General features: G+C 34.4%; 1 protein-coding gene across 13 annotated transcripts in view; it reads left to right on the forward strand.

The window, feature by feature from the left end:
* The window catches only part of FRYL (FRY like transcription coactivator), a 228,821-nt gene that overhangs the window by 210,254 nt on the left and 6,254 nt on the right, over positions 1-12,313 (forward strand). For all 13 annotated transcript variants that reach the window (XM_016128140.2, XM_016128138.2, XM_016128139.2 and 10 more), the window contains 5 exons: positions 2,881-3,131; positions 5,336-5,543; positions 6,951-7,100; positions 7,802-7,900; positions 11,489-11,557. In XM_016128140.2, coding sequence (XP_015983626.2) covers positions 2,881-3,131; positions 5,336-5,543; positions 6,951-7,100; positions 7,802-7,900; positions 11,489-11,557 — 777 coding nt within the window. The remainder of the gene's footprint in view (positions 1-2,880; positions 3,132-5,335; positions 5,544-6,950; positions 7,101-7,801; positions 7,901-11,488; positions 11,558-12,313) is intronic.

A 12,313-nucleotide genomic window follows, 5' to 3' on the forward strand; every position in this document is an offset into this window, starting at 1 on the left:
ACTACAAACTTTGCGACATTGGTGGATGAGAATGAAAGTAATATTTTTAAACCATACTATTAGAAACAGTTCTGTTGACATTAAAACTGTCACCAAAAGAATGCTTTCCACAAAAGAATAATACGAGTTTGGATATGTTGGCCTAATTTGTTTTTCCTTGCTGTATCTAATAATGTCAAATAACCAAAATTGTCCCCTTTTAAAACAAGTATGAAAGCACTAACATGTTGAAATAAAACCATAACTATATCATTAAAGCAGTTTCTTAAAATAAGCAATATAATTTAATTTTAATAGGTAGAATATCTTATGAATAAAAAACCCATTCATAGAAATATTTATTTGAATTTTTTCCCTTAAATTATGTTACTATCAGGAAGATAGATCAGGCTAAAGTGTTTCTTGTCATGACAGGAACGTCTGGGCTCTAGAAGGGGTTAAGTTCTGAACTTATGTTTATTAGAGAAACCTTTACAGAAGGTTTCTTCTAGTATTTATAATTGTTTAGAGACCAATTCATGGATGACAGAAATTATTCCTTATAGGAAATGATCTTTGTAACAAAGCATGTGTTTGTGTATGTGTTTGTCTAATAAGAAAATTTGATTCTCATAATCTACTATAACTATCGAATCCATTCCTGTAACCCAAAGCACTCTTCATGAAATTAAATTGTTAGAACTTTTCAGTATATATTATATAACAATAATTACAGATAAAACATCAGTCCTCAAATTATTATTCAAGAACAAATGACAACCAAATATAGGTATAAACTAATGAAATCTGAGGGCGTTAAACTAAGGACTCTGGTGGGTTATTTATAATAGCCGAGATATTGATGTTGAAGGAAAAATTAACACCAATAAAAATTCCAGGTGTAGAATATCTCTAGCACTATCACCTAAACTATCTTTCCAAATAACTGATGCTTATTTATTGGCAAAAGCATCAAAAAAAATTTTCAGATAGAAACCTTAGAGTGTATTGAATGTTTTAGAATGATTAAGGAATAATTGTACTATATTATTGTGAAGACTTATTCCTTTCGCATACACGTTGTATTTTCCTGCCATATTTCCATGCTTCAGACAAATTCTCATTCCTTTTCCCTGAAAAACTATCAGTCTTAACTTGGGCTGCTATAACAAAATACCATAAACTGGGTAGCTTATCAATAATGGAAATTTATTGCTTACAGTTCTGGAGGCCAAGAAATCCAAGATCAAAGTGCCAGTCAATTCACTGTCCGAGGAGGGCCCTCTTCCTTCTAGCAGATGGCTGTCTCCTTGTCATGCCCTCACATGGTGGAAAAAGAGCTATTTAGCTCTCTAGCCTCTAATAAGGGCACTAATCCCATTCATAAGCGCTCCACTCTCATGACCTACCCACCTTTCAAAGCCTCACCTCCAAATACCACCATATCAGGGATTAGGGTTTCAACATATGAATTTTGGAAAGACAAAAACATTCGGTTCATAACACTGTCACTACCCCATCTTTGTCAAAGCCCATCATATGTGTTTCCTCTGAAGAGATGAGTCTCAATTTCCTCAACCAGGTGTGACCTTCCCCTTCTTCAAGTACCAGTAGTCTTATATATCACTAATGTTTGCCTTACACTTACCATACTCTACATTATTGTCATTTGTATTAGCCTAACCCCATTTTTAGATTGTAAACTCATTGTGGTTAGTTATTCATTTATCTCAGACCACCCAACCCAAAATCTGGTCAAAATCCTTTTTATTTTATAAATGAATTTTATAGATGAATAAACTAAGACCCAGAGGTTCTGACTTTCACTTTTCTTATTTTGGAAGGAAATTTCTATTTTTATCAATGAGCACAAGATGAGGAACTACCATAAAACTAGTGACTTAGGTCTAAGTACTGAAAGAAGCAGCTGATCTTTATTCCTAACTGTAAGAGACCAGTAGTGCTAATTTTCAAACCGATTAAACTAATATCAATGCAAATTAAAACTGGCATTGATACCGTCATGGTATACAGTTTGGAAATGTTTTTCTTCTTTAAGAGTGGTAGTTCATTTACAACCAATACCTGTTGAGCATCTACTCTGTGTGCCAGGTATGTGGCAACAATATTTCAGTAATGTTATAGTGGATAGGAAGGTAAAAGCAAGAGTACACTTTATAACATATTTTCATCATCATTTGTTTAGGGTTAGGAGAATGCAGTCAGTGTATTTGATAAATGAGCTTGTCTTTCATTTAGTTTCAAAAATAAAAATATAAAATTTCCAAATCTGAAATGAGGTATTGTGGTCTTATTACCTGAAAACAGTTCTTATATCACAAGTGTTTAGCTAATTATACTAGTAAGACTGTCATCTTGTTTCATTTCAGCATCTTGTTTCAATTAGCATCCTCCTAATCGGCCAGGACCTGTTCTTGGTTCATGGGCAGCCCCACAGGACCAGTGGGTCAGCTATTTTGAATTTTCTCCCACTTATATCCAGAATTTACTGGATATAATATCCTAGTATAATTAAAGAAATTACATTTCAAATAAGAGAGAACTTATAGTAATAATATAAACCTTTTATGTACAATTAGAATATATATGAAAAAAGATATTTACCAAAAGATATATTTCCTATTATGAGAACTCTTTGAAGTTTCTGTGTGGCAATATGTGTTACCTATTAATTTCAGTTCTTTTTAAACTTGGGGCTATTTTTACAAAACAATTTTCTATAATTAGAGTCCAAAAATTAAACTGTAAATGAAGATAGTGAAAATACGGTATCACAGACACCTTAATAAAATAGATGTATATTGATGGCAATAGTCATTTATTCTATGTTGATAAAATTATCTCTTTGTTAATTTCCATAAAAATATGATTGTTTTACAGGATGCAAGTTCAGTATTAAAAGAAGAACGGGTTATTACAGCCTTTGAAGATGAAGGGTCATATATAATTCAAGAACAGCAGGATTCTATTGTATGTCAAGGAATTCTTGATTTAGAGGAAACTGACATGCCAGAGCCTCTAGCTCCTGAAAGCTATCCAGAGTCAATCTGTGAAGAAGATGTTACCTTAGCTTTGAAAGAACTAGATGAAAGATGTGAAGAAGAAGAAGCTGATTTCTCTGGACTGTCTAGGTGAGAATACGGTATCACAAACACCTTAATGAGGTGATATCTTTTCTCCTCTCCCCTCCCAGTTTATTTATTTCATTTCTGTGTATAAGTTGGTCTACAATCATACTATGCTCATTTTTAAAGATAAAATGATGGGTTTATTTTTTTACTAATATTCACTTAAAGAAAAATAAATTGACCATTCTCAAAGCATATTGACTGGCATTATACATTTAGAAGCACACCAAATAACCTATTTTGGCAGAATGTCCAAAAGCCAAATGTTATAAATCAATAGTGAGTCACGGCCAGATCCAAGTATCAAAATCATGGAATGAACTTCTGTGATACCAGAATAAATCTGAAATATATCTAAATATTATTTTACAGTTTCATTATCAATGATCAGAGTTTTCAAGTTTGACTCTTATGGACAGAAGTGATAATTTCTTAGTACTGTCAGATGCTGGATTATTTCTTTTAAATGGTTCACTATTCAACAATTTGAAGCTCCTCGATAATTATTTTTACACAAAAATTAATATTTAGTAATCATCAAATGTCAGAGTTTTACTCTTGCAATAAAAATTCAATTATACTTCAAGTGATAATAGAGTTTTAATATATACAACACATGAGGAAATTTTTTACACTCAGTATAACTAGAGTGCTTACCTATATTTGAAAGTATATATTCAGATATTAACAACAAATCTTGGTGACACATCTTGTTCATATTATTAATTTGCATATGACAGTAGTCCGTACACTCACTCACTGATCATACACAACTTCAGGGATGACAGAAATGATGTGGAAGTAGATATTCAACTATTTAGGTTTCTAAAAGGCTAAAGCCAAATAGTTGCCTTTAGCCAAGTACTGAAGCTGAAATAGAATAAAGATTCCCTCCTAAATATAGAGGTATATTGACTCAAACTTATAGGATACATTTTATTCAAATCAAAAACTACAGTGACATTTTAAAAGTTAACCTTTTTAAAGTATAACCGAACTTTTCTCTTCAAATGTCTGCTTAATTTTTATCTTCCCCTCAGTCTTTACTCAGATTCTTCTCTTCCATGTGAATTGCTCTATAATTTCTATAAAGCCTTATAGAGCTGCCTTTTAATGTGAAACATTACAAGACCCTGAGTAACACAATTCTTTATGGAGTGTCTGATTCAAACTTTTTTCCCTCTTCAACACCCAGAGTTACATACTTCTTAAACTGTCCAGCCCAAATACATCTTTGTCTTTTTTTATTGTTACATTTTTATGCCTATTATCAGACCTTCGGGATTATAAATTCCTTAAAGAAACTAGCTACGTCTTAAGTTTCTTTTGAGTCAATTCTGTTACTGCCAGGTACACAGTATGTGTTCACGAAATAGTTGAGCTGGCAGCATGTGTCATGGCTTTCAATATCAGGTTTGGACCCATAGTCCTGGTTTCAAATTCTGGTTCTGCCATTTCCTACCCAAAAACCTAGGCACGTATTTAACCTCCCTAAACTTTTTTTTTCTCATCAGGAAAACTGAGATCATAATAGTACCTAACTTCATAGAGTGGCCGTAAAAATTGAATGAAACAATCCATACAACGCACCTAATACAGCAACTTTACACAAAAGTGCACAACCAAAACTTTTTAAATATTATCATCATCAATTTGGGCCTGTTCAAATCAAAAGCCTCCAAAACTGAGCATTTAAAATGAAAACTTTTTTTTTTAAGTTTATCGAGGTAATGTTGGTTAATAAGATTATATAAATTTCAGGTATACGTTATAATTCAACTGTATGCTCTACCGAAAGTCTAGTTTTTTTCCATTACCATATATTTGCCCTCCTTTATCCAGTTCATTCTTCCTCACCCTCCTCACTCTCTGGTAACCACCATTCTCTTGTATGTATCTATGAGTTTGTTTATTTAAAATTAAAGCATTCTAATCTGAGTTATTCATAGACATTATTGAAATTAGTCCATAGTTCCCAGCATATTATAGGATTTGGGTTGTTTTTAGGTATTTGCATGAAATTGGGTTTCTAATTACAAAGATGCTAAGTAGAAAGAACACAGAAATCTGTTTATTTGTGCTTCCTTACAAAGTTTTGGTTGTTACACATACCTAAAAATCTACGTTAGATGACTAAAACTATTTTAAGTAATTGAATCTATTCTTCTAAGATAGTATTATGATTACTTTGGTATTTGTGTTAATAGTCAAGATGAAGAAGAGCAAGATGGTTTTCCAGAAGTACAGACATCACCTCTACCATCACCGTTTCTCTCTGCCATAATAGCCGCTTTTCAGCCGGTAGCATGTGATGATGAAGAGGAAGCCTGGCGTTGCCACGTCAGTCAGATGCTGTCCGACACCGATGGGTCCTGTGCAGTGTTTACTTTTCATGTGTTTTCCAGGCTGTTTCAGGTCAGTGAGGTTTAAGGTTTGTGCATTCATGTTATAGTTACCTGATAAAGTTATGGTTTTTTGGTCTAAGATCAGTATCTAAAACTTTAATATCCTACTGATTTTCATTAAAAAAAATTTTTTTCCTAAGATAGTGATATTTAGATTTACATTGTGACACTGTCGTACAGCCGGTTCTTAATACAATGACTGTTACAGATATCTCCCTTAAGGCAATTAGAATAAAACTTCAAAACAACTGGTAAGTTTCCTGCAGCATACTGGGCACCAGTAGGAAATATAAAGATCCTTGCCTTCAAGGAGCTCACATTTGGTATCATAAAAGTTTATAATTTAGTGGTAAATTAATTGGCACTTTCATTACTGTATGGGGACCTTAAAATTTTAGGTAAGGTTGCTCTCAATCCTAATAACAATAACAACAATAATAATAATAAGTAACACTTATTGAGTACTCACTACATGTTAGGCACTATGCTAAATGCTTTACATGTAAGTATTTAATTCTTACAACAAACCTATGGAATGTAGATACATTTTTAGTATCCTGTAACTAGGGAGAGAAAGGCACAGAGAAATGCTACCTGCTACATAGATATTGTCACTAAAGCTTTCCCAACCACAGCAATCTCCAGTCTCTCCCTCCTGGAAGAGAGGAGATTTAGTACTCATTAATTGGAGCATTTATTTATTTCTGTATTTATATTGCTACTTGGTTTTCTGTTTATATTCCTTTCTTTCCAATGATATTCTAAACTTCTTGATGCTGGGGACTGTGACTTATGCTTTTTTTTTTTTCTTAACTAATCATAATGATACCTAACAGTGCTACACATATACATGTAGGTACACATTAACTATTTGTGTAATTATTATACTACTGTTAATATAATCTGATTCGAGTGCTCACTATGGGTCAGACACAGTCTGAATGTTTTATGTAAATGAATATTGAGTTTTGAGAAGATGTTATTCTTAACGCATTTGTATGACTTTAATTAAAGTAAGGTGGCAACCCATAGCTAAGAATAGTAAACTACGTTTACCAAAATTTTCTTTCAGGTAGAACCTAACTTTAGAAGAGCTAACTCCTCAGACACGTGAGGACTTTATTCCAAGGGCGTGCAACATGTTTTCATTCCCTCTCTTCTAACAAAAAAATCTCAGAAATAGGGGCATCAGTAGTTTCTTTTTTCATAGTATTTTGTAAATCTTTGACCCTTTTTTAGAAATTAAAATGTTTCCTAAAGAAGTGCCTAGAAATATGGATTAACAGATCAGTTCTCAGAATTCTGCATCACAACAATAATTTTAAAAGATTGCCCTAATTAATAAACTTCTTTACTTAAAGATAAAAAGATGCTTTCTTACGAAATATTAAACTTTTTCTTATGCTTTTCTCCGTAGACAATTCAAAGAAAGTTTGGAGACATAACTAATGAGGCAGTCAGCTTTCTTGGCGAGAGTCTGCAGCGCATTGGTACCAAATTTAAAAGTTCGTTAGAAGTGATGATGATGTGTTCAGAATGCCCAACCGTCTTTGTAGATGCTGAAACGGTAAGTTTTACATGACGGCTCATTATAAATACAAAATCTGATGGTACCATTCCATGAATGAGCTATGTAAAAGAACTCAGAATTTTAAAGTGTGTCAATGCATGATTTTCTAGATTATGAATATCTAGCAAAATACAATTCCAGTATATTATATGCAGTGACTTATAACTATTTCTGATTCTGACCCCTCCCTGCCCTCACCCACCACAGAGTCCTAGATTGGGAATCTAAAAAGTCACGCTCTAGGGATTTATACTTTTCCCAATTCCTGAAGAAAATTGGGTAGGAGGGGGCTTGACCTGCCTCCATGAAGAACCCAGAGCTCCTTGGTCTGGGGGTGGGGAGTGGTCTCATCTTGTTTCCAAGCACATTCAGAGATAGTGTATTGTGATAAAGAATTAAGGTTTAAGAAGGTATTGCATTTAAGGTATATGTTCTGATGTGCTATTTCTTGCCTGAGCCAGTTTTTAGAAGCATATTTGAAGGCCTGCTAGTCCTTACTGACATTCCGAAAACCTTGCTATATTCCTACTCTGTCTCAGTGAAAGATCAGCCCTCAGAGGGACAGAGTACAGTAAGAGACGCTGGTAGCAAGTTAGGCCACAGGCCAACTAACAGAAATTCTATGACCCAAAAGTTGTCAAGTCTCATGATTGGGATCAGAAATGGTAATCTGGATCAATGTGTTTCTGATTTGACAGCTGATGTCATGTGATTTGCTAGAAACACTCAAGTTCAGTGTTTTGGAGTTGCAAGAACACCTGGATACTTACAATGCCAAAAGAGAAGCAGCTGAGCAGGTCAGTCTCTTTTTTACCACAAGTAAAGAGTGGTTTGCTTTTGACGATAGAAGAGTTAACCTGGCAGCTGAATAGCTGAGGTAGGAAAGAGGACTGACCCCTCCACACTTGCCGTGGGGTTTTACTGAGAGTGGTGAAGCCTTTGAGCTCTCTGTCCAGTGACTTCCTTTCTCTAGCTTTTAGAAATCAGCCCTCTAAGAGCACAATGGAAAACCACTGCTTTATAAAAAGCTTCTATATAGAGACTGTGTAGTTGCTGTCAACATGGCAAGTGGGGGAAATAAAAGCAGTATTGCTCTAAGAATACATTATGATATTGCGGTCTAGAAAATCTGCAGCCTTTGACATAGTTGTGATCTTTTTCTTATGATGTGTGTGTGCGCATGGGCAAGCAAGAGGAGAAAGAAGCATGTAGCAGATAATAGCTATTACCTGCTAAGAAATATTTCTTCGATCCAGCCTGGCATGAAAAAGCTGTAGTTCTGTTCCCTGAGAGTAAATGTTTTCAATTAACAGGAGCAGGAAAACTTAAAGAAAAAAATGCTGCTTTTTACAAATTTTATATAAACTATATACAATGGGTGTGTTTTTTCTAGAGTAGATGAGTCTTTCACTAATAAGTTTTAAGTATCTATCACATGTAAAGACTTACGAAAAATGAATTATAAAACCTGACTTGTATTATTTTAATATTCTAGATAAGAATAAAAGGTGTGAATTCTGTACATGAATAATCAGTAACAAAAGTAAAGTGTCATTTATAAGTGAAAGTACTGGTAATGAAAGAGACTTTGCAAAATTGTACAGGTCTAAAAGAAAATTGCTGCCATACTGTGATTTCCAAAGAAAGGTCACTTGAGCTAATAGGAAAACTTGATGGAATAGAGATATGACCTTAGGCCTTGACAGATGGTAATTTTAGATTGGGGGATTATTTTCAGGAGAGAATACACTATAAGAAAATTCTTATAATGGGGCTTTCTTCCCTTACAAGGGAGAGAGGATCTTATATTTGGACCAAAAAAATAATGACAGATTGGAGAAGAGGAAGGAGTTTTCAACATCAGAAAAGCTCTGGTCATCTTATAAATAATAGTGCCATGTACACACTCGTACAGACATTTTGCATATATGTGTTTGCATATTTGTTGAATGTCTAAGAGTGGAATTGCTGAGTCATAGGATATATAAAAGAAAATCCAATAACAGACCCACATATATATAGTCATAAAATTTACAACAAAAGTGCTGTTACAATGCAGTGGCAAAAGAATGTTATTTTCAAGAAAATTTTCCTGAATCAATTAAATATTTGTGTGAGGGTAGGAAAATGAATCTTGATTCATTCTTGAGCTACCATCTCACTATTTCTTGTCCTAGCTTCCTTTTTTTTTTCCTTCTTTTGTATCAACTGAGTATTTTAATTACTTAGTTTTTCTCCTTTAATAGTTTTTTAGTTATACATTCTTTTATTAACCCTTGGGTCATCCAAGGATCATGAGTGAAAGCCTGAGGTATTTATCAGGACCCTGCCATCTTGGCAGGGATCGAGGGATTGGACCAGAAATTTCTGCTTACTTTTTTAGGTTCCCAGATGCTGCTGCTTGGTTTTTTAGTCTCTCCTCCTGCACATGATAAATGTAGGAACAGCAAGTGTCCCCAGGAGGAAACTACACAAACTATTGTGTTCCCTTGCCTTCAGTTTTCTCTTCTCTTGGATCTTGGCCCTCCAGTAGCTCCTTACCTTTTTTCCCAGCATAATGAAACTGTAGGCCAGCACTTCCTCTTCAACCTCTATACTTAGAGGTGTGAGTAAGCAGGCACCCCTTGAGTAAACACTGGGATCAGTGTAGGGCTCCCTTCAGGACTTTCCTCTTACTCCCTATATCCTGGCTGATGGTATTCAGCTTCTATAGATGACCTTGGAGGACTGGCCTTATGCAAGCTAGTCCATCATGCCCAGAAGACAACCCTCTCAGGTTAAATTTTAACCTTCACCTGAGCCTTGAGTAAAGAACACATCATGACAGGAACACTGATGAGCTGTGCACGGGCGGGCCTTCTGCACACAGACTATCTCCTGTGTGCTATATATACTAGCTGAGAAGATGTAGACCTGTGCTTCCCAGGGCAGGATGCAGCCGTAGCACTAAAGGGTTGGAGCTCATCTTCTAACTGAATAAAAATCAGAAATGATTATGTTAAATAGTGCCCCCCAAATGCCACATCACTAGACATGCCATATAAATATTTAGTAAGAATAGGCCATTAAATAATTATTTTTTTCCAAATGTATTAGTATAATTGGACAAATTAGACTAGATTATTGATGAGTAAGTGCATAAGCACTGTAACATTTTGTGTGAATAAAGACTAATGCACAAATTCCATGGTGTTGACTGAATTATGCTCATATAAAGAAATCTTCTGGGTAGCTTTTGACAATGGCTACCAGCAGCCGTATCTCACTAGAAAAGCTTAACATGTTTTTCTTTAGAGATGCTGTCAAGCAAAGAGCCTAAAGGCTTATGCATCTGAGGGACTGGAATAAAAGGGACATAAGGTCAAAGAGATTTTTTTGAAATAACCGAGATGTTTCATTTCAATTCTTTGCATGTAGATCGTTAAGCTACAGTTGAGAGTTTTAAATGTCTAGTACTGAAATATTTTCAAAAGGTAAACTTAACGTAGCTAATTTTTTTTCAAAGACCTAATATTTTTCATTCGTATTTGTATTATTGTTTGATCTATTACATCTAAAAAAGAACTAGAAAATCAAAAGAATCGGTAATATTATTAAACTATCAAAACCCAGGAGCTTAACTTGAGGCTCTTAGCCTTTACATCAGTTTGGATGTTCTGTGACTCCAATGTGCCCCCCCCCCGCCCCCACTAAACCACAGTGCTATTATTTTATTTTTATTTGACCAAGAAAAGGTACTTTAAATAAATATTCAACTTCAGAAATAGCCTCTGGATAAGGGAAAACACCATTTGGCTTCTATATGCAATATTCTTTGGAGATAACATGTTTTGTCATTCATTACTGTCCAAAAGAGGAAGAAAAAAATAAAACAAGATTTAAAATGGATTTTGGTTTCTGTTTCATTAATTAAAACTGACACTAGTCTCCTGAGAATTACACTCTTCATAAGCAACTGGACCTTGTTAATTCTTTCTAAGTTGCCTTTATTAAATTGAACAGAGGAGCAGCACATTTTTCATTTCCCTGTCTTACATTAGACAAAGGTCAGGTATAGATTGTGAAGATTTCCAATAAAACCTGCAAAATGAGGAATACTCTTTCCTGAAGTGGAGCACCACAAGTCCCTGGGTCGAAGACCCTTTGTCCCGTTTCCATTAGTAAGCACTCGTGGGTGTGCGCATCTCGTTACACTGACGGGACCATCCCACTCTGCTTTGTTGCATATAAACAGGCTCAAATGAAGATGAAAGGCTCTGTCTACAACCAATCCTTGCAATTCAGATTAATTTTTAAGTTTGTTTTATACGCACAGGCTGTTATATTAACAAATGTCATTGTGTATCATATAATCACTGTGTTAAAATTCACTGTTACTTCTTCAGTGGTTAGACAACTGTAAGAGAACATTTGGTGCCAAAGAAGACGTGTATAGGATCAACACAGATGCACAAGTAAGTCTCTTATTCTTAGTTTTGCTATATTTCTATATCAGGTAAAATAATACTTATGCTCAAATGCCCTCTATTTAATATTTTTCGAAATAAAAAAATATTTTTATTAACACTTTTCATTTTTGTTATCAGAACAATCTTTGTAAAAGTTAGGTTCAATGAAATATTGGCTTAGTAATGAAAAATTCACTTTAATAAAAATGAATGACCAGCTTGTGACTGAAGTTTAATAACATTCAATAGATAAGCTTGATGGCTATCTGGACAGTCCAAGGCAACTTTTAGTCGGATCTGCCTCTTTAAAGAAATCTTTGTTCTGCCTTTGTATTCAGCAGATAAATTGGTCAGGAAAGCAAACCTAGGAGTGACGTTATATACATTCATGTTAGCCTTTCTAAACATGAAATTCTGACAGTATAAACTGTAATGGTTTTTGCTAGTATAAAATTCAGTGAAACTAGTAATATAATTTCTTAGAGAAAAGTGCACATGCATAACACATACATTACATAAAGTGAGGATAAAGTAAGAGCTACAAATTATTCTACTAGGAGTGTGACTTCATATGGGCAAAAGGCGTTCCTCAAATAATGACCCCTGAATTTGACATCAGATCCTAATCTTTTTCAACACCAGTTAGATTATAGATTTCTGGTCACTGTAAAAGTACTTTTTTGAAGTTTAAACAAAACTGAAACATTGAGAAAATATAGTGTACTCTCCATAAATGTTACCTATTTGCCAGGCACTGTGCTA

This window comes from Rousettus aegyptiacus, unplaced genomic scaffold (genome assembly GCF_014176215.1).
Source record: "Rousettus aegyptiacus isolate mRouAeg1 unplaced genomic scaffold, mRouAeg1.p scaffold_m13_p_10, whole genome shotgun sequence".
Classification (NCBI taxonomy): Eukaryota; Metazoa; Chordata; class Mammalia; order Chiroptera; family Pteropodidae; genus Rousettus; species Rousettus aegyptiacus.